The sequence below is a fragment of the Atheta coriaria genome, unplaced genomic scaffold, assembly GCF_025399875.1.
Source record: "Atheta coriaria isolate IRGN ID8LTWV9N9 unplaced genomic scaffold, Caltech_Dcor_3.1 hic_scaffold_3_pilon, whole genome shotgun sequence".
In the NCBI taxonomy this organism is placed as follows: Eukaryota; Metazoa; Arthropoda; class Insecta; order Coleoptera; family Staphylinidae; genus Dalotia; species Dalotia coriaria.
Genome location: NW_027045445.1, coordinates 127437 through 151709, shown reverse-complemented (window position 1 = coordinate 151709; position 24273 = coordinate 127437). Strand labels below are relative to the sequence as shown.

At 36.6% G+C, this 24273-nt stretch overlaps 1 protein-coding gene across 1 annotated transcript; it reads left to right on the top strand.

Moving 5' to 3' along the window:
- Window positions 1-221: 221 nt before the first annotated feature.
- Window positions 222-21672, top strand: LOC135789558 (uncharacterized). The gene is made up of 6 exons (XM_065299450.1): window positions 222-732; window positions 16204-16360; window positions 16431-16562; window positions 19656-20243; window positions 20304-20993; window positions 21051-21672. The coding sequence occupies exons 1-6, from the start codon at window positions 703-705 to the stop codon at window positions 21089-21091; spliced, it is 1638 nt and encodes a 545-aa protein (XP_065155522.1). The 5' UTR covers window positions 222-702; the 3' UTR covers window positions 21092-21672.
- The last annotated feature ends 2601 nt before the right edge of the window (window positions 21673-24273 follow it).

Here is a 24273-nt window from a genome sequence, read left to right as displayed (position 1 = left end):
CAACAATGGCATTGACATTGCATGCCTTTACCTAGGTATGTGTGCAAACATAGTGCGTGTGCGAATGCAAACACACGAGTGGAGTAATCTTTCCGTTGCGTTCGTTGCATGTTAGACGCATACACATTCGATGGCGTCTCCCGCGCGCGCCGCACCGCTTTGCTTCTTCTACTCTTCGGTGCTCTTCGGGCGGGCGGACGCTCATACACTTGCCGCGCGCGCCGGCAAAGAACGACAGTACGCTCTTGCTAGCGTTCGTGTGACGATCTTCTGACACATCACACGCTGATAACGCGAGATAACGAACGCGATAAAACTTAAATACTGCCAAACAGTCAACTAACATAAACGTAAATAGTGCGAAATAAAATTATAAACACCAGACAAATTTTATTCAAAATTTTGATATTAATAATTAATTTTAAAAATTTATAGTATTTTATAAAGTGTGTGGTTTTAAAGTAGAACGATTTTCTCGGTCGAGTAAAATCGGGAATATTTGCAAAGATTGTTGAATGATATTCTAATTCAAAGTCAAAGTCACCAACGCAAACAAAGTTGTAAACTTGCAGAAACTTACCGACTTGCGGTTTGGCGTCGCGCAGAAAGCGCGGAGAAGAAAATTGGAGTAAAATTGAAGTGATCGCCGTTTGATCGAGCAAGAAATCGAAGTAACAAGATTGAGATCAACAAACAATAATAATGCAATATCTACATTTTATATTTTTACTGGTGAGTACATTTCATTTAATTTTTTCTTCTTTAAAAAACAAAAAAAATTATATCATGTCTGTTATAATTGTACGGGTAAATTCATTACAATGTAACATGTTTCTTGTTAACTTGATCGAAGTTTGAAAGTTAAGTTCGTTAGTACTGGTACTTGTACATAATCAATAAGACGCGTCTCGATGTCTGCCGCCGTGCGGTTGTGGCGGAGGCGAAGATTGTTCACTGTTTCCCCGCTAAATTTAATTACGCTATGCTACTCGACGAATTTCCCGCTTTCCACACAACAAAATCTTCTACCTCAAGTCTAAATGTCTTGACTTGAGAACTTGTAGAAGTACTTCAACGCAGACGTTACATAATTTTTGGTTTAACTTTAAAGTAATATATCCCCTTAACTTCTTAACTTAACGGAAAAACAAGTGTTTGTTGGTAGCAGTTGATATCATCGTTTGTAATTTCTTTGCACTTCAAATGATGAGGACATCGTGCGTGTGAGCACGTTTAATTGAAACGAATAAATGTGAAAATGCGAAATTGCAAGATTGCAATTTCGAGCTGTGTCTGTGTGTGTGCTTGCAGATGATACTTGTAGTACCCGTGTAATTTCCGTATAGGTTTATACGCATTGATTGCATTTTCTAAATGATCGTTAACCAGGAGACAAGAAGACATGATCATTATCATTATCATCGACACGTTTCACACATTACACATTTTCTAAACACATACACACATTTTATCGCTCTTCGTATACCGCTAGTTTATTATTTATTTAATTTCAAAGTTAAATTAAATTAAAGTAAATAAATAGATGCTTTGTGCAATATAATTAATTATTTTTAACTTTCGAGTCTACAGTCTACAAATGATAACAATTAAGTGAATAGTTTATTCATTCATTCATTATTTTATTCTTTCATTCATTCAATTCTTGGTATTAAAGATTCTACTTTTTTTCACTTCCTCACTCTTGATTCTTGAATCTGTGCGTGCGCGCGTGCAGAAAATTACTCGTTATAGATTAAATTGTCCGAAAATAAAAGACACTTTTATACAGGTATAATAATATAAATTAAATTAGTAAATTTAAGAAAATAGTATTCCTTTTAAATTCTATGCAGATGTAAAATTTGATGAATATTTATTTATTTATTTAATTCTGAAGATCTAAAGATATTTCCTCTTGAGGTAAAAAATGTGAAACAATGCTCGCCATGTAAATAAAATGCGAAATTCAAACCGCAAAACCAACAGATCCAAGATCAAGCGTGTAATAAATTATAATACGATTTAGCGCGATTACTTTTTTAAATTTTAAAGCAAGTTTTTTTTTCTAATCATAGTCAAGAAACGGAATTTTACACTTCATTTAATACCAAATCATGTATCAAGCGATCTTTAATCTAAATTGAATTAAATCAGTAAATATTTCTTCTAGTATTTTTTCCAGCTACGTACACACTGTATAGTTCAGTAGTTTCATCGTACAATACTAGAAATACGATACCCGCGCAGGGTTTCCTTCATTCTTTTCTTTCTTTCCTTTAGCGTAGTAGTACTTATACTTACATACATTTCAAGGTGGTTGGTGTTTTCGATTCTTCTTCTTCATTCGGTCGTGTGTGTGCACTCGAATTCGCAAACCCGAGCAGTGTGTGCACCTGAGCGCACCTGAAAGCGTGCTGGGTGCGCGCGCTTTGAATCGACTCTACGAATGGCGGCTGTCGTGTCGGCGGGTTCGCTTTCTGCGAACTTGAATGAATTATAGATGCCGTGGTCGGGCTTTTACGTTTTCACGTTTTCCATCCGCACACATACATTTATACACGCGTACACATTGTGTATATAGGTGGAGTACTTTTGTTGAGTTTTTACATTACTTTTTACCTTTACCTTCCACTGATTCTGTTGGGATGATGCCCAAGGTGTAACTTTACCCTCTTTTGATGCATTCAAATATTTTCACCTGCTTCTTGAATTTTTTATTTCTTTTTTTGTTATAAATCATAGAATGAAACGTGGGTAGCTTCTACAAATATTATGTGCTATTTTGTCATCTGAAATGAGCAAATGTATCGTCTTTTATATCTGTGTAAAAATGTACAATGTATATGTTAAATGAATTTTTTCATTTCAATACGAGTAACTTTTTAAGTGAGTCAAGAGTTTTTAAATCTTATATTATGATCATTATAATTGCTTACGCCAGCAATTCTTATTTGTACAATAATCAGAAACCCAATTGTACAGTTGACCATCTATCATTTACGCTTGATATGCTGACGTGTGTCATTTGCACACACCTTAACCCTAACCAATTCTGCACACATAAATTACGCGTACAGACATCGCACTGCTTTGCAATGTCAATTGCAGTGAGATTAATTGCATTCGACTAATCTACTAATCCTCTTGTAGATTCACTTCGTTTCAATCAAGTATAAAAACATTTCCTAGATGGCGCCACGTTCACACATGAGCACCAATCAATTTTTGTCCATTTTGTCTACCTATATAATCTTGTATAAAGTAGGAAATGTTATTAATCTACTAATGGAAAACAAATTAATGATGACATTACTTGCGATAATTATTACTTCCACATTGGACGACTTGTTGCGTTCACATCTTGTGATTCTCAAACGCATCTCGTGAATGTCGAGCCACATCGACATAAAATAGACATCAAACGGACCTGCTGTATAATCACAGTCATGGTTCTCCATTGAGGTCCATTCGATGCATGTGCATTAAGTCAACATCGCGTATTCAGCATTCAACCACATTACACTTAACATTACCAATCACAAGAAGCACAAGAACGCCAGTGTGTTGTTGTGGAGACCTGTCTCTACATCTACGACTGGATGCTTAGATTTTACTCGAGCTAATCGTATACCTCAGAGATGTGAATGATGTTGGCAACGTGCGTTCAAAGCTTTCAGAAGAGGACGCACTAGTAACACAGATTTGCGCTTATTTACACTCCTGGACGTTATGCATCTGTCGATGTCGCCATCGTAACTTGTTATTAACTTATTGAGTATCTCAGGCTTAAGTAATTTCTAAGTAACCTGTTAAGTAAGTAAAATTTATTACGGTGGTACAACTTCATTTGCGTCTTGCTATTGATTTTGTCTGTTTTGTTAGTTTTGTTTGTGGAATCTTCCGGTTTTAATGAGTTTAAGTCGATTAAGCTGCGAAGTTGTCACTTAGCGCCGTGTGCGCTGCATAATTAATGCGTTGCATTCCCGCTGTTTTATTGCATCTAACATCTTACTTTGCGGTTTAATTGATAAAATTAATGTGAGACTTAACCTAGAAATTTTAATGTTATGCAAGGCGTGATTAAATATGGAGATAACCTAAATTACTCTCGTGTACGAAAATATTAACTATTTGCCAGTAGGTGGCGCTACTATCATCATCTAAATATAGTGATTAATTTAATTCTGTTCCTTGCATTGTTTGTGCGCTTTAATGATCGTTGGCAATTTGCGCGCGCTGTAATTAAACATAACCTCACATCTTCGTATCGTATAACACGTCATACATCACGCAGGAGGTGAAGGTACTCTCTTCTTCTGGTAATTTCTTCGTCCAAGAGTTCATTTGTTCATCGAGTTAACTGGATTTGACTAATTAACAATCGTGTTGCATGAGCCCACAAAACGCACATTAAATGCATTAAATTTTATATCGGTTATTAGTCTGACTAACTAACAACATAACAAACTAATAATTTTTTTCTTTGATGCAAGCCGTATGCATTGTGCCAGCATACACATGATGGTTATTTTATTAATTGCCAGAGGAGGTCTGATTTGTGGTTATTTGTGTGTATTGATTATGCAGAAAACTGTAAAATTAATTTAATTTGGTTCTTGATTGTAAGAGTCACAGATGGCAAAAATGAATGCCTAAAAGAAACTTTCCAGAATCTATTCTAAAATAAATTTACTGATGTGATCTTCCTAGTTATCGCTTTGCTTCGCTTCACAGTTAGTTGGCTCTCATTGTTTCGGCGTGCATTTTCTCTAATTAGCCAAAACGTGCACACCATCGTCGTCGAATATGGTTTATCTTCTATCTGGTCTCGGGGATTTAACAATTTCCTCTCTCCTTGTAAGTAGGGAAACGGCAGTATCACAGCTGTACAGCGCTTGGAGCTTTGTGCTTTAATTGTTTTACAATTTCACCGTTTCCTCGACTGGCATTGTCTTGTTGTCGTGGTGTTTATCAGTACATTTATTGTTTTCGTGCAGGAATCTTTTCTAATTTACTTGATTTTTTACGTAACTGAACTTTGTCAATCAAGATAATAGTTTATGCTACACTTGTCTTATTTTTTAAGTTGTTATTTGTGCTATCATCATTACTACATCGACAGCTCGTTGCTTGTCGTTCCCTTGTTAGTTTCCATCTTTGCATCTTGTGCCGATTTTGTTCCTTACCGCATGTCGGCGTGCGCTGAGCGCGCTCGTCGTTAACAGCCGTCGTTAACAGCAATCGCCAATGCTAATCGTTATAGCGTGTCGTTCGCTGTTATTTCCTTTCGTCGGTTCCTGATTCCCTTGTTTGGCGGTTTTCCTCCTGCTATCGATTGTCCGATCGGCCATTATTGGTGGCCATATTTTCGCCATCGGTGGAAACGCTCACGATGGCCGATCGTAAATCTTTGAAATGAGGCTAAGCGTGCCTTGTGTCCCTTTCGCTTCCCGCGCGTATCTGGTACCACCAAGGGGGGCCATATTTCTCCTTTGTTTTCGTGCTTTTTGCACAAACAGCACGGACGTGACGGCTGGTTATCGGTGGAAGAAAACGTGCAAAACTGTTCGTGAATGTTGGGAAATGTCATCAAATTGAAACAGCTTGATAGAAAGCAACAGATTGTAATATCAAAGACATCCAACAACCAACAAAAAGGCAAGAATGCATATATAAAACATAAATATGCACAAAAGGTAATAAATCATTCAAAAAAGTAAATTAAATGTACAGAAAACAATCAATTTGACAAGAGTATTGACATACTTTTCTTTCTCATAGCATTTTTCTTATTGTTCTGTGATTAGTTCTGTGATGTTTTACAATTCTCAAGCATGTCCATAAGTTAATGAAACATAGAACACCCACGCGTTTCACATTCATAAAAATACAACAACAAAAAAACATAGAAACTGTAACATTTCATAAATTGTTTTATTAGCATCTATTTTTTTCCTCTTCTTTCACTTCATCATTCAATTCTTCGCCAATTATGCTATAAACTTGCGATTATCAAATTTGTGTTCATCTTTCGTCTGCGATAGTTAACTGTGAACCAGTGTGATCCATGTTCCTGATTCTTTAATCTTTTCGTGACGTTCGTATTCGTTCTCCGCGAGTTAATTGTGTTTCGAATGTGAATCTGTGAATCTGCGAAATGATACGATTCACAATTTAACAATTTCACGATTTCGGCCAAAACAGTCGGCAAACAACAGTAACACAATGACGTGCCATCGAGGTGAATAATAAAAACGCTGGCAATGCCGTTAAACGCGCGTTACCTGCGTCGGATTCCCATAACCGATTGTTTTATTATGCGGGCTTTCCACTTTGGGCAGTGTCCAGTTATAGGACACGCAGAATCTATCTACGTATATATGAAATAAAGTCGGAGGTGTAATACTATTTTTAATTTTAAGGTCAGCTGTTCTTTGATTTTTAAATATTTTGTTTTCTACGGTTATTCCCACCTCAAATTACTGAATAATTGTTTTGCTGGGGCAGCTTAGGCGAAGGGGTAGAAAAACCAAAAGATCTGCGATCTGTTTGGACCCACAGACAAAACGGAGCACTGTGGTCGCCCCGCGCTGCCCTCTTCCCCTAGCGGCCGACCCGCAAAGAGAGGTGGGGAAGCTGTACAGGCAAGGGTTACTAGATTTCTTGCTTGTCGTAGACATCGCAGGGAATTCAGAGAATAAAATATTTCATTACAATATAAATTAATTTCTCCAAGTCCCAACTAGTGGCCATTCATCAGCAATGGTAGTTTTATCAACTCACTTTTTAGTTGTGTGTCGTTGTCACAACGATAACACCAAATTTATAAGCAATCAGATAGGAATATTCCCCATTTACTGTTCGTTTCATGGCGTGTGTTTGGCTACTCGCGTGCATATTCTCTACACTTGTGCGCATTATAATTCGAGCTGCAAGTATTTTACCCGAGAAGCAGATAACATTCGAACGTGTTGGCGCAGTCGAAGATTCGTACAGTCGCATCGAACATTCGAAACCGTTTGAAACTCGTCGTTTTTCTTCGCTTTGTGCGCGACCGCATCTCGAAGCATCTTCGAGCATCGAGCGAAGAAATTCCTCTTTCGGACGCCGCGACGGGTTCGTGCGCGAATCGGGGCGCGCATCTTCCGAAGAGTCGGCGGTATCGCAAGAGCGTCGTCGTAAATATATCTGGATGAGGTTAACCATCTCCAAGAAATTACTATACGACAAATCTGGGAATATAGTCTGTTTAACTTAATAGTAGTGATAAAAGTATACATGTAGCTTTATGGTAGTTTTTTGTTTTAATCATATATGGTTGCAGCCAAAATGAAAAACGCGTAAAATTTGAAATGTGTCTACATTTCTTTGTGCATGACGAAAAGGAGCAGACTCAGCGTTTGTTCAAAACTTGGAAAACTAAAGCATCACTTGTTCTTAGACAGTCGTGAATGCTACGTTTAAGAGTTGACCATTGCGGATGGTTTGCGGATGCTTGATACTTGTGCGCCAGAAGATGGATCGTTTCTTTTGAAATCCTTTTCCTGTCGGTGTTCGCGTGTACTTGTCTCTCGGAAAGCTTGGTTTGCTTGGGCGGCATTTGATTTCTTGCATTTGATCGGAACTTGAGACATTGGTCTGCAGTGGACTCTAAAGATCATGAGATCTTCGGGTTTTTGATCTGGAAATGAATGGTCGTTAACTTCTTGTTTAACTATTGATGTCAACTGTGCAGAGTATTTCTGTAATAATTTATTGCTTTTTATTACTGCAAAAAACATTAAAACGGGAATATTATTAAATAAACTAATAATTTAATGTGTCTCAAAGCACTTTAAACTAATAGCAGGCAAAAAATGTGTTCGTAGCAGTTTGACAGTTAAATAGTCGAGAGTGCTTTAGTAGTTATGCATAAATTAATATTAATTTGTTGTAATGACGACAAAATTGTTTTTTAAACTTGCGAATATCTTAGATTTTTAGATAACTTAGATGTAAATCAATACTAAGTAGTAAACATCGATATAAATTTACAAAGATCATCTTTGCCGACGTTTTTATATCGCGAAAATCGAATAACGTGTAACACGCGATGAGTAAGCATTGCCCGCAGCTAAAATTTTAATTAAAATATTTAAAATCTGAGGGATTACATATATTTACATATTTTGGTATGATTAAAACGGTTCTAGAACAGTTTATTTAATTGATTTAACTAATAGTCGTAAATAATGTCTTATTAAATACGACTTTTAAAAGTTTTAAGCACTTTTCTTACTTACTTTTGTACCCAAACAGTAAAATTAGTTTATTTGGTATATTTCCTATCCAAAGATCAAATGTAACAATAAATAATTAATGGTGTTTTGCACAAGTAATAAATATTGTATTATACCACCCGATGTGTAGCCATCAGGCACAGTTATGTGTAATCAGTGTGATAAACGCGCAATAATCGTGCAGAGTGCACGAATAAATTTAGCGCCTCGCATAAATTCTATTCTCTCATTTTCTCTCCAGCGTCTGCACACAAGCTATGAAGTATTACTTATAATCTACATTTAAATTCATTTGTAACTTTCATATAGGAATATTTATCATCAGAAATAAATAAAACGATTAAAAAATAAAATAAAAATGTATCAATTTAGTAGCAATTATTGTATCAACTTGTTGTTTGTACACATGGTAGACATATTTCTTGGCTCATTTTACTGCACCTGTTTATTTTGATATGTCTTTATGTGTATATCTTCGTTCTTTTTATTAGTACACTTATTACAGGTATTTTCATTCGGTAGTAAAAACAAGATGTACTTGCGCTGAATTTACTCTTCGGTTGCAGACATAAACAAAACAAAAAGATTTTAATTGTCAAGGACAACTATCGTGCGGCGTGTGAATTTGAGGTTAATTAACTTGCCAATTGTATGCAACATAATGAGAGGCTATACATGACCAAAGAAGATTAACAAATAGATCTTATAAGATATCTGTTCTGTTTATTATCGAAATGATTTTCAATAAAACACGTTATGTTTTTTGAATGAATGTGACTGACTTGAACGAATCGACGCCAATGCGTTTTCGATTCCTAGAATTCTGTCGGCAGCATGAAAATGGTTAACAAATGCGAATAACGTGTAAATCAAGCGTTAAATGTTCGAAATGTGCATGAAACAATGACGAATAACATCTTCACATATGAAGAATTAAATTTTGAATTGTTGTCTCTTTGATGCGCATTACTAGATGGGGTTACTGGAAATACTTAAGTTAGTTATTTTATTATATACCTATATTATGGGTTTCTTTGGTCGATTAATTTTATGCATCTTGATTTTATTCCTTCCTTATTTGTTATAGAAGAAATTTACACAATAAACATTAATACCCATTGATCGTTTGGTGCTTTCGTTAGTTCTCTTTTAAGTCGTTTGTTTCTCGGGCGTAATTTCCGCTATTATAATGGTTGCCAATCGTTTTTACTGATCGCTGTCAGTCTTCACCTAACTGTTTTATTCAGCTTTAAACTTAGTGGGTTCCACCAACTGAAGTTGTCGATCATATTAACTTTTTTTGGTACGAAAGCCTATTATCTTTTATTATTGCTTTGTGTTACTTTTAAATTTATATTGAAACTTTGCAAATTAGGATGCAATAATTGACAAGTTACAATTTTTCTATGATATTTACTTGTACGTGGACGTTAATCGTCATTCAATCGTCATGCATTCGTCGTCCAATTGTTATTCAATCGTCATTCAATCGCCATCCACTCGCCACGTAATCGTCAAGTTGGTATAATCAAAATTATTGTTGCAATTACTTTCCATCTCCGCCTTGAAGAGTTTTTCTGTGGGTATCTCGGATAAACAAATAAAATTACATCGACACTTTAAGGTTATACGAGGCGGAACATACAATAACAAGTAGGTAATAATAGAAATAATGGCAAATCACATCTATAAAGTATATTCAAGATGACGTTACATAACTTATAACCTAATCTTTTTTAAACATAAAATAATAGAAATGTACTTTTAATTCGTACTTTATGCTGGTTACTTCTTTTTTTTTGTACTGAGGCGGTGTCTTTTGACGTGGTCGCGTTCACCTCTTCTTGGAACGCTTGGAAATGCAATGAAATATTTTATGTACTATACGTTTAGAGAGCGAAAGTATCGCAGTGCGATGACACTAATAAACTTTTTTGTTTTTTATATAAAGCTTGTAGATTTTACGCTAAATTAAATCCAAAGTTTACTAAAACCGCCTTTACGAATAAATTCTGTCCAAATAGTTGTCTTACCACATTTTACTCTTATTTTTGTTTTCATAATTTATTAAAGAAGTACATATGGCCTCCTTAGAAGGTTTATTTGAGCATTGAGAGAACTTTCAATTTTTAATGTAACTAAAGTTTTTTAATTAGTAAATTTTAAGCCCACAGCTAATGAACATGTTTGCAGGCACACTTTTAGTTAATTCTAACGCGACATTAATTGCTACTCATTAAGCTTTAGAATTTTTTAAACTCGCTTTAGTTTTTATTCTCTTAAAGAAAAACTTTTCCAGCTATGCACTGCGTGTGTTCTGAATTCACGTAATACCGTAAACTTTTAACATTAACCGAATAATTAATTGTTATCAACCTTGAGGAGGAAACATTTACGAGATAATGTCAGAAACGCAATCAATTACGTACTGATTTAGTTAGAGTGCGCTTTTGGATTTCAAGATTGATATCGATTTTATGACCGACACATTTGACGTCGAGTTAAGTTTCGTTTCGAGGTTAAGTTTATGCGCAGAAAGTGAGGATGCTGAGGATGAAAGCAAAAGCGACTAGGAATTTAAATGGGTATTTACCGAATGCGCTCGTAATGACTTAATCCCGTCGGACTCGTTTTGCGGTCCTCCAGTTCTCTTCATCTAACTCATGCACGCACATATTACATTTATAAGATATCCATAATAATTTCACTAGTTTATCGCTTAATTTTATTTTCCCGCTTGTATCGTTTTATTACTCACTATTATCTTGCGCTATATAATTTATAATTTACAGCTCGAGAGGTTGATGATGATGATGATGATAAAATGAGATGGATGTGAGTGATAAAATTTGCATGAAATGGCATAAATTTTACTGATAATGAGAACAAAGTTTTGAGGGTTGCTTTAATTAATTAGTAATTATAATGTATAATAGGATACAATGGCTTTAATTTTACACGTAAAAGTTTCATTATTTGCAAATCCAGCAAATCGTATAAATGAAGTTCAAGTGCGCGACATAACCGTTAACTGAAGCAACTTTGAAGTTGAAAATGTTTTCTGTGCAGTTGTAACTTTAAATGTTTACCTGTTTACATGCTAATATGTTATACCATGTCAAAACAACCGCACTATACTGCAACGTGCACGGGAACTACTTGGAGCTGTGTATTTACTTATTCGTTTGCTTCTGGAAACATTGTCGCTCTTGAAACATGGAAACATTCCTTGACCATACTGGGCGTTCTAGTGTTGGCATTTTTATGGACGTGTCGATGACGCAACGCGAAAAACTTACAATTTATTTACCAAAGTGACATCAACCTATTAAAGGAAGTTTAAAGTAGCAGAGTACTCAAAATTCCATAATCAGTAAACAATAACTGTTCAACACAGTTATTATTTAATACAGAATGAGGTTCGTATTCAACCAGCATTTATGCATAACCTAAATTATGATTAACGTTGTACTCGTGTGCAAAAATTGATGTAATAAAAATCTATCGTGTGGATGAAATTGAACAATATCGATTTATAGATTAAAATGAATACTTTCGTGAATTATTGAATGCTTGTGGGCGGTGTACCCCGCTAGGCAACACACCTTACATCGCTTTTATTCGGACGTGTATAATACCAGCGTATAATTAATTATTTTTTACACAACATAACTGTTGATTTGATTTTCTCCATTTTTTGTTTTATGCTATCATAATCTTATTATTAACGCTTGCAAGGTGGAGCATTTTCATGGTGTTATAAAATCCTATCATGCTGAGTACCTTAGTGGTACCATGCAAACATAAAATACAAATATGTAACTTAAACTGAGGACTGAAAAGTAAATAAAGTTAAGAACAAGTTTTGAAATTGAAAAGGAAGTAAAACTAAATGGAAAATAAATATATGAATAGGATATGTTTGTTTAGGTTTAACATTTTAATATTTTTGAGTTAGGTTCAATATTACTTTTTTGAAAAAAGAAAAATTCTATGCGTCTAGGGTGATAATTTAGGATGAATCATACATTTAGTCACTTGATCACTCATCTATTCAGTATCCTAGCAGATGATAAAACTGAATTTGCTCGGGGATTTGCGAATTTCCGAATTTACGAATTCACTTGTTTTGCCCCTCATTGTGCGTTAGTATGTAGTTTGCGGGGGCAATTGTACGGAATCGTGCTCAATTCCCGACGGGGGTGATTGCCCACGTTTCTCTGAGTAGACTACATCCCTTCAGCATGACAACATCCCTTACTGGCAGTAGTGCTTATGCGCTTAGAAGACGAGTAAGTAGTGCGCATTGACATGAAGTGAAGTCGACGTTAGCAAACGGGTGTAATCATCCGGGGGTTAGTAGGTTAATGTTTCGGTTTTGTCCGCATCGATGTAATCAAGTTGGACGCGCATTGGCGGTTCGCCAAATGTGCACATTTTGGAATTGGTATTTTGGTGACGTTTACTGATATGCGAAATTCCCAATGCACCACTGCAACAGCCGCAATCGAGGAGTGAATTTAGGTTACGCATTTGGTAACATTTCATTTGGACAAATTTGACAATTATCTCATTAGGCATGAAAAAGAAGAAAAATATAATTTGATAAGTGGATGTTTTTTTTTTTTAATTTGTTGTGTAATTCGTCCTCATTCAGGAAGTAAACGAAAATTCAAGTTGTTGACACGAAACACTGCATTCATTGAAATGCATTCCGGCATTGTAAAAATTCACACACAGCATCAACTCTCGACTCTCCCAAGCAACCGCGCAGGTAATTGCCATTGGATCATGAACTTGAACTTTTTTCTTCCTCCTTGACTGTGTTTTTTCTCTGGCTGCTTTTTTCCTTGTTCGCTAACTACATAAGAACGTGTACAATTAAGTCTATGCACACATACTCTAAAATATACAATGTGTTCACAGGCATTAAACATTTACGAAGTTTGAAAACACATTGAATGTTTTCTTCAAAATACAATTTTTATATTTATGTGAACATAATGTATTAATTGTTGGTAAAGTATAATATTACATAATCGCATAATGTAATTACGCGCGATTATTTAAAACTCACTTCACTTGACTTCCCATTGTTTGAAAGAAGCGCTTGTAAGTAATATCCCTTTCTCGGTGCTGTGATGATACGTCTCGTTTGGCTTTGACGTCGACGTCGACCTCTTCTGCATGTGTATGTGTGTGTGTGTGTGTTTTTATTCCCGCACGCAACCGAAGAAAGAATATTTCACGGCTAGTGAATTATAAAGAACTTAACCGCGAACAATAACGTTAATCAACACGACGCAACCCACTATACACATAAACAATAAACACAAATGAAGCTCGTAAAACAAACGAAAGGTAATGAAATGCAATCAAACAATCGAAACAAATGAACTCAACGAAAGGAATCGAATAAAGTGAAATCCATTCAAAGAGTGTAGCAAATAAATAACATGAAACAAACATACAGTTTGTTAAATTTAAAATGTTCTTGTTAGAAAACGATCAACTGCGATTAACAGCATTGCCACGTTTGTTTACTTACGGCGTTTACATTACCATTACCTGTGCTTAACTAAAAAAGAGATGCGATTAATTAACACCGGTTTAATCTGTAGTATCTATACTTTTATAGCAAACACATTCCGGAGACGTGTTCGACATTGCAATTGCCATTTTTAAACACCAACACGTTCATTTAGTTGCATACTGTATCGCATAACCTTAAAGTTAATGTGCTGTGCAAGCATAAATGATAATAAATATTGTTGGGATTATTGGGTGCATCTCGTTGCTAATCATCACTTTGCGTTGAAGTGAGATTCAAAGTGCACTAGTTACGGAAGTTCCAAGAACCGGCGCAACGTGATGTGAAATTACACACACATTCTACAATGAGTAAATGAAAACGAAACATGCGATTAGACATAATTAATATGTAGATCATTCATGGGAGCTTTGCGATAAGAAAACACACCGTGAACGCGCTACCAACGCCATCTCTAGTGATAAAATACAAGATAAACGTTGCGATTAACCTCAACTGAAATGCAGAGAAACACGTTTGAAACATGAAGCGTAAAATGATAAAGTTAATGTCGTCGAGGTTTGAAATTATTATTAGAATTATGTATTATTATAATATACAGTTATTACTTCCTCAGCTGGTGATGCGCTACGTAATTTAATATTTCGAGTGTCGTAATCCGAGCAAGATTTTCAATTAGTGAGAGCGCCACCCATAGGTTTGATTAAAAAAGGTTGCATAACACGACGCAACACAACGCGGAACATATTTATAATCACAAAGTTCACAAACTGAATAACATTTTAAAGTATTTTTTCACTAACAAAGAAAAAAATCCAAATCAATTATAAATTATTATTAATAGTTTGCAATTAATTTAATGCGCAGACAATTAATCAAGTTGTTCTACGCCAAACTATTAATAAACATAAGCGAATTGAATTTCATTTTACTTTGTGTTGATGAAGCGGTTAATATATTAATTGCACTCCACTCCGCCCTGTTATTAGTGATCGATTGGCTTTCATTAGTTTCAATTATCTCATGCGCCGACGATTAAAACACGGCGCAGGTAAATACGTTAATTCGCTAATAAATCAATTCGCGCGTTCCGGGGCGGTGTTGCGTTAATAGATTAATTCATTAATAAAACTCTAGCGACGAGTGAAAGAGTCGAACGCGACGGGCGTGATTGATCGATTAATTAATTGAAGCCTTGTGGAACGACCCGTACACATATAACCTCAAACAGGATCAGACATTATCTCATATAACCTCACCTATGACGCATCATTGCATGAACATGCGTATAGTATATTATGCGTACGAAAACGAACGCATGCAATTTCATAGGCGGAGTGTGTTCGAGTATATTAATTAATAAGCGTCGCGGTGATCGTGATGGGACGCCGACGAGCCGACAGTTTGATACATAACTCCAGTTGGGAGAGCCGACGAGTCGGGAGTTGATGGGATTTATTAAGTCTCCATGACGATGCTCGCCGCCGCGCTGATTGCGAAAGAGGAATTAATCAAATCGCGGACGGTTATTAAAATCGCTTAGTGAGACATTGCGCACATGAGCGAGCGCATAAAATTTAATGCAACATGCGTCGAGCCGCACTATGCAATAAAATAGAAGATTCGATTCGGTAAATAGGATTTATTACTATTATCGGATTAATTAGGTTTAGCCGTCGTAATTGAATTTAATTTTCAACGATGCATAGTGTGATTTTCTAAGGTGGCGCCACTTATTGATGAATTATTGAAGTTGCAAACCGGAAAACAATGGTTAAAGTTCCAGTAAATACTTAAAGATCTATAGATTGCAGATTAGAGATTGTATATTACAAATTGTCGATGATTTATTTAGTGCTACGTGTTTAGCTGCAGATCGTGCGACTCGCGACTTGGCAGCCATTTTGCGAGATTACGTGTACGTGCATGACTCGATAGGTTAGTTCCTCACGTGGCACCGAACAAATTTAAATTGCTTTTAACTGGTCGACTCTCACTATACGTGCGCTAGTAGAGTTTAGATTCCGCAAGAGTTGCGCGGAGAGAAAATTTAAATTGGAATAATTGGAAGTGTGTATTGATTGCATAATGCCTGCATGCTGGGATGCACGTGCACACGTGACTAGAGGTATTTATTCTGGTGTGTGTTGGTTTGCCGGCTGGAAGAAGAAGTCGATGGAAGTCTAGAGGTTATTTGCCAAAGTGGCTAATTTGTAAAATTTCCAACCTCACAATTCTACAACATTGCAGATGCTGAAGATATTGAAAATTGAGATCTCGTGCAAATTATAATGGACTTTAATGTACTCAACTTGTACTTAGTAACAAAAAAATCCAATATTAACAAATTGTTTGTATTTTTATACTTTACAGATCTTTTGTGTTGGTTGTCTTCATGGTGCACGTCTTGGAACGGAGTGCAAGAGTGATTGGCAGTGTAAGGAGGACATCAATGGTTCCATGTGTCTCAGAGGGCGCTGCGCGTGTCAGCCATACTTTGCGCGTGTCAATGCCACCTATTGTGTTCAATGTAAGTTAATGTTACTATTACAAACAAATTAAAATCAGTAAATTGTAATTTGAATGCTTTCTGTAAACAGCAACGCTTCTCGGTTACGATTGTGTGGTAGCTGAACAATGTTCCATGAAAGTTGCCAACTCTTCGTGTTTAGAGGGCGCTTGTCGATGTGTGGATGGTTTTCTACAGTTTCGCAAACACACTTGCCTTGGACGTAAGTAAAATTCTTTATTTCAACAACTGGATGTTGTATTGATTGATTACGTTGGTCGTAAATTCTTGTGGAAAATGAAATTTGACTCTCTCTCTCGTTGATGTTTTCTTCCGCGCTTCTCGGAATTCGCTTTTGACCCGCGAGTCGCAAACGTGGCCTATCATTAATCAGTCAATCCTTCGGCGCGCTTCTCACGTCATTGGCATCGACATTACACACTCGACCACTTAACATCCGCGCGTTCGAGGATGAACGTCGCGCTTCACCTTGCTGACGTATGTACTTCTCTGGCGCTCTTTACTTTTAACCTCAATCGTTATTCTACCCTCTTTATTTGTAACAAGGTACTTGCTGTCGTTTTCCTCGAGAACTTGTCGTTGTCTACATAAGTTGATGCGTGAATGGTGGCTGGCAATTTCGTTGATTTCCTCAAAGCATCTCGGCGCGACCCGCGCAATGCAATTGCATGCAATTACAGTCGTGCTGCCGTTTCGACTTAATCAGCGAAATTGCTTTCGATGCGTTTTCGATTCCAGGCCGTAATTCCAACTATCTTGGTTGAGGTGCTGCTACTTTAGATTCGCTCATTTTGTGTTGAACGACGACCTTGCCCACATTGAATGGATACAGGGTGAAGCAGAATAACTCAAAATTTGCACGAATCATAGTTGGAAATAAGAAATAAATTAAATCTTAGTTTGTGTTTTATACTCGTCAGGTCATAAATACGGTTTTAAAACATCTTTTTATACAGAAATATTATAGGTTGATAAAATATGAAGCAGGAAATTAAATTCAAGTATCGTTAAATACTAGGCAACCAAGTATTCATCGACGCTTAGTGCATGTTTTGCTACCATTCCAGCATTGCTATTGCCGTGTTTACCGCCATGTTTGCACTCATTATTGCGCATTAGTACGCGTTTATTCGCCTGAATGCAGTCACAATCTGCAACATTAGGCACTGTACATCACTGACATAATAACACCAGACTATGATTCATTCAGAAAACTCAGCGGAACTTGATTAAAAAGAAAACCGCACAAATTTCTTGCAAAGATTTGCATAATTTGTGATGATCTCGGGTAATTTTCTAGAACATTTCAGGAAGTATATAATGGCTGAACTAAGGTGCTGATAATTGCAAGACGTCGATATAATTTATTAATTTCTAAAGCACAACAACACATAATTAAGCAGGAAGAACTTAAAATGTTACTATAATTGCTACTAATTTTTCACAATTTTCATAAATTAAAATTCCACATTAGGATAAAATGGAAAATAGTTTTTAATGATATTGTGAGGCATAACGATTTATTTATTATTGGATGGCGCTACTTAGCACACTCATTTGTTGTTAGTTACCGGCAATATTACATTTTGTAACTTATTGCACAAACAATTTCGATCAAGTGCATATTCGCGTTTATTGAATACGTGCTCATGCTTAAATCTCCGCCGCATTCCGCTTTGCGCACGTCGGACACGCACGCCGCCACACGTTTAATACGTTACGTGCCTTTTGGACTCCGACTTTGACTTTAACTTTGCTTTGCTCGAATGTTTAAGCTACGTGTGGTGACTTAGCGCACTTGCATATTGCAGTAATACAATATTCGAGCTTTTGCATTCATTCGTCGTACGAGTTTGACTGGTTGCATATTTGTGGTTTTGTCGAGTCTATATGAAGTTACATCGCATCGCATTAATTATAAAGTTCATGCACCTTTTTTTGTGGAATGTAATATATGACGTTTTTGTTTTAAATGTTTAGTCATATCTTTTTTTATTCTTTTATTTTCACGGCAGCCTATTACGATTATGTTAATGTCGAAAGTGTAAGTGTTGCTGACATGTGTTTGCGCGGTGAAGTTGAGGAAGCGTGATTACATCTTGTGTTTTGACTTAACTTGTTCATCTTTCCGATTATTACACATTCATTTTTTTTTCGGTTCCTCTTCGTTGCCTCGTTATTCTTTCGTTTGGAGGAGCATGCATATATTTCGTTTACTTTTTGCGTCGGGTCTTGCCCATCAACATTCTCTTATTCTATGCTGGTACATACATCAATTTTCATTCTTCATAAGTCATAATATTTTCTGTTTCTTTATTTGTTGTGCTTAAAGTAAAAACAAAAGTCAGCACAAAGAGCGCACGCAATTTAAACAAGGTGCTCAAGTCGTGTTACGAAAGAATGGATGCGTTTAACTTCCAGTACGGTTAAATGCATCATGAAATTGCATTTTATTTTTTTACATTTTGAAAAGCATATTAAGGGAATAATATAAAAAATTTGAAATGGTGTCATTATCGAATAAGTATAAAGTTTAGAAATAACTGAAATTAACGGTAATTCTTGAGGTAATTTACGTTTACAACTTCATTTACATGAAACGCGAATTGCCGTATTTTCGCTTTGATAATTATAGATTTACATGACGTGACAAATCTCTTCATAGCTATACCAAGTCAAATTCTTAACTAAAGAGCAAAGTCAATCTGTAAACAATTCTTGTTACTATTCTCATTATTCTCATCATTCACATTCAAATTCTCCTTTAACATTCTCGTTACATTCGAATTTACGAGCGATTCGTCTGGCGATTTCTTTCCTCGTTAAAGCTTAAAGCTCTGCGCGCGCATCTACTTCGCGCTCGCGCAAACAATTAACGTGTTCGTAAATTGGTTCCGTCCTATTGTTTGCCAAAGTTATCGTTCGAACGTTAGCATGTTAATGTAAATGCACTTGCTGTTACTATCGGGCGTGTGAAGCATGCGCAATACACACTAGCACACGCACGAGCGCAAAATATTGTGAACATGGCGAGCATGAATACGATCCGATGCGCGTACGGGTTCATTCTTCCTTTCTTTGGTCGTTTATCTTTGGCTTCGCGAAGAAGTTGACTAGGAGAGCTGCGTGTCGCTTATCGGCGCATCTTCGCGCAACACAACCGCGACCTTCGCGAATTTACCGCTAGGATAAACCCAACTGTAAGAAACTGACTGGAAACGAGTTCAAACGAAAAACAATTTGAAGAAAAATCTTCTAATATTTAATGTGTTTCATTGTTTGTTTGGTCTTCTAGCGGCACGTCCTGGAAATGTGTGCTACTCGAACGCCCACTGCAGATTGTGGACGGCTGACAGCCATTGTGACTTTTTGATACCCAACCTCTTCGGACGCTGTCAATGTAATTCTCCATTCAAACAAGTGGGCGATTCTTGCGTTCGCTCCGCCTTTCCTACCACCACTACCCCTACACCGCCTGTAACTCCATCTGTTGGTACTACTGCATCCTCAATACCCACGTCTTTCTCGGCATCACCTCCAGGAGGTGGGACTGTTGGTCCACTCAGTGTTAAGCCTGATCAATCGACAGCACTTCCTGACATCGAAAGTAACTCCATTCCAGATTCGACAAACCCGATTTCGTCTACTCCCTCAATTAAATTTGTGCCGTCCAAATTGTCTACACCCAAACAAATCCACACTACTCATCGACCCGATGTTACCACACGGTTGGCAATTGCAAGACGCAGCACCACCATGGAACCCTATTCAACACCCATGCCCTTGCATGCTGGATTGTTCTCTAGCACCACCACACCTAAACCGTCATTTATGTCAACGTTGACTACTCCTGCCAGCTATAGAACAAGCACTAGAAAGCCCAGTAAGTTAAGATGATATCTTCCTAATATTTAAAACTAAACTTGAGGTTATATATTGCTAGCTTCGAAACCAAGCATCAGAATACGCACAAGAGTGGATGATAGTCATGTAGCTGTTAGTTTGGGGCTACCCTGCGTGACCGATCTGCAATGTCGTGCCGCTGACTCCTCTTCTCGTTGCATCGATGGCGTTTGCGACTGTATTGTCCGTTCGAATTTTACCAGTAGTTGTTCAGCACAGAATCGTGGTTGCATTCCTGGTACATTCCAGTGCCGTAGTACGGGAACCTGCATCAGCTGGTTCTTTGTCTGTGATGGTCGTAAGGACTGTTCGGATGGTTCAGATGAAGAATGCACGTCGACTAAATGTCCAGTTGAAGCGTTCCGATGCAAATTGGGTAAGTCACGTCGTTGTATATCGCGCGCCGCTCGCTGTGACGGCGTCAAAGACTGCCCTGGAGGAGAAGACGAATCAGATTGTCAAGCCATCGGCAAAAAGGGCTGCCCAACGGACACGTTTCAATGCGCCGATGGAAAATGTGTACCGGAGTACGAATTTTGCAACGCCATTATTGGCTGCAGTGATGGTAGCGATGAACCTGCTCATATTTGCCGCGGAAGAGCGCGGCGACGCCTTTCAGAATACTGCCCTCTGCGATGTGGAAACGGTCGATGTCGATCGTCGGCCATTGCTTGCTCAGGACGTGATGGGTGCGGAGATGGTACCGATGAGAATCATTGTTCAGTTTGCAGTAAGTTTACTTGACGCCCTGTTATTCGAAAATTTCAAATGTTTATTTTTATTTCAGGATGCCCTCTGATCAAAAGCAAAGCGTTAGCCCCGAATTAAATTTCAAGAACGAAAATATCTACAGTACTTCAAAAGCAATGTTTAAATAAACAATAAAAAGAACATAATTGAATCGACGCGTAAAAAAATCTGTTTATGTTAATCGATGCCAAAAAAGAACGACCGAAATTAATACGAAATCCAACAAGAGTTTGTTCAAATGTCTCTGCAAACAAAGATGCAGTTGGCATTCAATTGGAAGGAGGGGAACTTAAATGAAAGTACTTGTATTATATTTATTGTATTATTTATTTATATATTTAAATCTATTACATAACGTCTATTACAATTATTCGTAGAGTAAATTGCAACTAAAACTATTGTCCTCTTCAAAGAGGGAATCATTTTCAATTCGATGATAAATTGGAGTATGAATCAATCAGCAAATTCATGCGCGTGACTTATTTGATTTTTTTTGTAAATATTATACAACATTTAAGTTACTGATACACTTTGTATACATGCATTACTCCAGAACTGCGAACAAAGGATATCGGCAATTAAAAGCACCGAATTCCAAATTAATTTGTAATAATTATAAAAGATTTTAATTATTGTAAAATTAAATAATATTCCAAACATTCTGTATCTTGTTTATTTTTATGACATGTTTAACTCCACCGTTTACTACTTACTGTTCGGTAATCATTTTTTTATATTTTTATATATTTAAACATGAATCGTTATCCGTTAGCGACTTAAGATCTTAAGACGTTTGATAACTACTGCGAGGTAATCATTGCAATTAGAAATAAATCAAATTATCATTTCTTATCACCAAACATGTTATTACTGAAGCGTCTTGCGAAATGATTTAATTTCTGTTCTCCATTCCTGTTTTAGTACATATGTAGTTGCCTTTTATGTCGCGGTTTGCCATACGCTGGTAAGTTTCTAATTAAATTATTCGTACTGCTAAAATAAACGCCAAAAATGTATGTGAAAGAATTGTTCTCGTTATCATGCGCTCTTGACGCGTGCTATTACAGCATGCATAGCGAAAATTTGAGTCAGTTTTGTAATAGCTTCGTCGGAACTTGTTTCCCACAATTATCTACCGAAAATTTTATTTTACACACAAAGAATTGATCTTTAAGGTAGCCATAAAACACCTTTAAACGTTGTTCAATTTTCCAGTTTTTCAAAACATGTTGTGGAAATTGACCTGCATTTAGCTAAACGTTTTATATATTTGATTACTTTCTTCACATTTAGATACCGCCAGACATTCTTCGTATGATGCCGCGAACAACAAAACAGCATAATGACATAAAATTATTTTTATATTGTGTAACTAGCGACCCGCCCCGGCTTCGCACGCTGCTAAATTCAAAGTGCTATAGGGAAAACCGCGGCCTCAGACGCGCTACGAGTATTTATAGGCATGCTCTTGCCGCACCGGGCGGCCGGCCAATACCGCCGCAAACTGTAATATCTTCGAAAATATTCACTTAAATCATACGGTGTAAAGAGCCATGTAGTCTATATTAAATGAACAATGTATTGGTTAAAATTGCTTCGAAAATTAGCCATTATTTGTCGTAAAAAGTAAATGACAAAAAAAGTATTGTGGGTTATCCATAAGAGATAGACTTTTCTGTAGACCTTTTCAATGTTTACAATACTTAGTACATTATTTTGATAAAACTCATAGGGTTCAGCCTGCGTTTGCAATTTAAGCGGAAAAAATGTAATTATTTACGACATCACATTAGGAACCTCAAAAATAACAGTACTTCTCCACTATTTAATGGATGTTATTATACATATAAACCTTCCTCTTGAATCACTCTATCTATTAAAAAAAGCCTGAGTTTTTCCAGGAGTTTGAACTGTTGAAATGCCTGTTTCATCACAATTATAAATATTCCTTGGAACATATCTTTTCCATCAAAGAACATGCTTAGTTCGGTTTTATTGAAAGCTGTTATTCTGTTTATGCTGGTCGTCTCCGGTTTCCTAATAGAAATTTTACGTCTAGTCATAAATGCAACCAATCCCGTCCAGTAATTCTGGAGGACTAATTACAATTACAGTGCTTTAAATTCAATTTTTTAGCATATTCAACAGTCACTTTTCTTATTCGATTAGCAGAGCAAACTTAAAAAATATTTGCCATTTTCTTCATCAAGTTTGCTAGCTCCTAGATGTGGTGCTGAGGTAGAACCTTTTAAACCTCCTTTTCCCAAAATTACACTATTGAGAAAAAGAATAACTAAAAATCTTCAAAACTAAGACTAAGACCAATTTAAAGTCTTATTCGTATACTGCAAGATATTCTATACTTACCTTACATAAAATTAGATCAGCGGAGCACAAAAACAAACACCGGCGTATCTCGATTCTACACGCACTCAGGGGCCAGAACGGGGGTAGGGGCGACAGTATTAAAATATTATATTTTGAATATAAAATTTTCGTTAAGTGAAAAAATATAAACATGAATCACACTCTACGCACGTGAATAATTCAACGACACGCGACAAGAGCAACAGAAAGCGAAAAAGAGACTATTTCAGACACAAACACCCGGAATAAATCGATTGCACGAGTTCTTTGCATCCCTAATAAGAATAATTTTATTGCACACTCATGTGTGTATCACGCACCACAGAACCAAAGAAACAGGGATAAATCATTTCGAACAAAAAAAATGGGCGAAAGGATATACTTGATGTTAAGAGAAAATTATTTGTTTTGTTCGCCATTGCGCCGCTTAGCTCACAGCTTCTAAACGGTGATTTGGGAACATTTCACGCGAGATGAATCCTCAACGGAACACAATACGCGTATTTCCCAGGTAAGTGAGAACTATCTTGGAAAATGGTTTACGAACAAATAATAAATAATAAAACCGGTCACGATTAAAGGCACGCGCGTATGCGGTGTGAGCCATGAGAGCGCAATGATGGTGTGCTCTACAGTGATAAGAGAATGCAAAAAGATTCGTAAAATCAGACCCAAACCCGGGTGATCAAAATAAATTTTCTCTAATTCTCAAATATCTATAAACTGTTAAAAATAAACAGCCTAACAATACAGGAGAATCCCGCTAATCCGACAATCACTTTGCAGGGCAGTGTCGGATGCCTAAGACCCCTTACAGTCCGGAATTTCTTTTTAAGAGTAGGGTGACTGCACCAGTAACAAACCAATTAAGCGACATTTTGAAAGTAATTTTG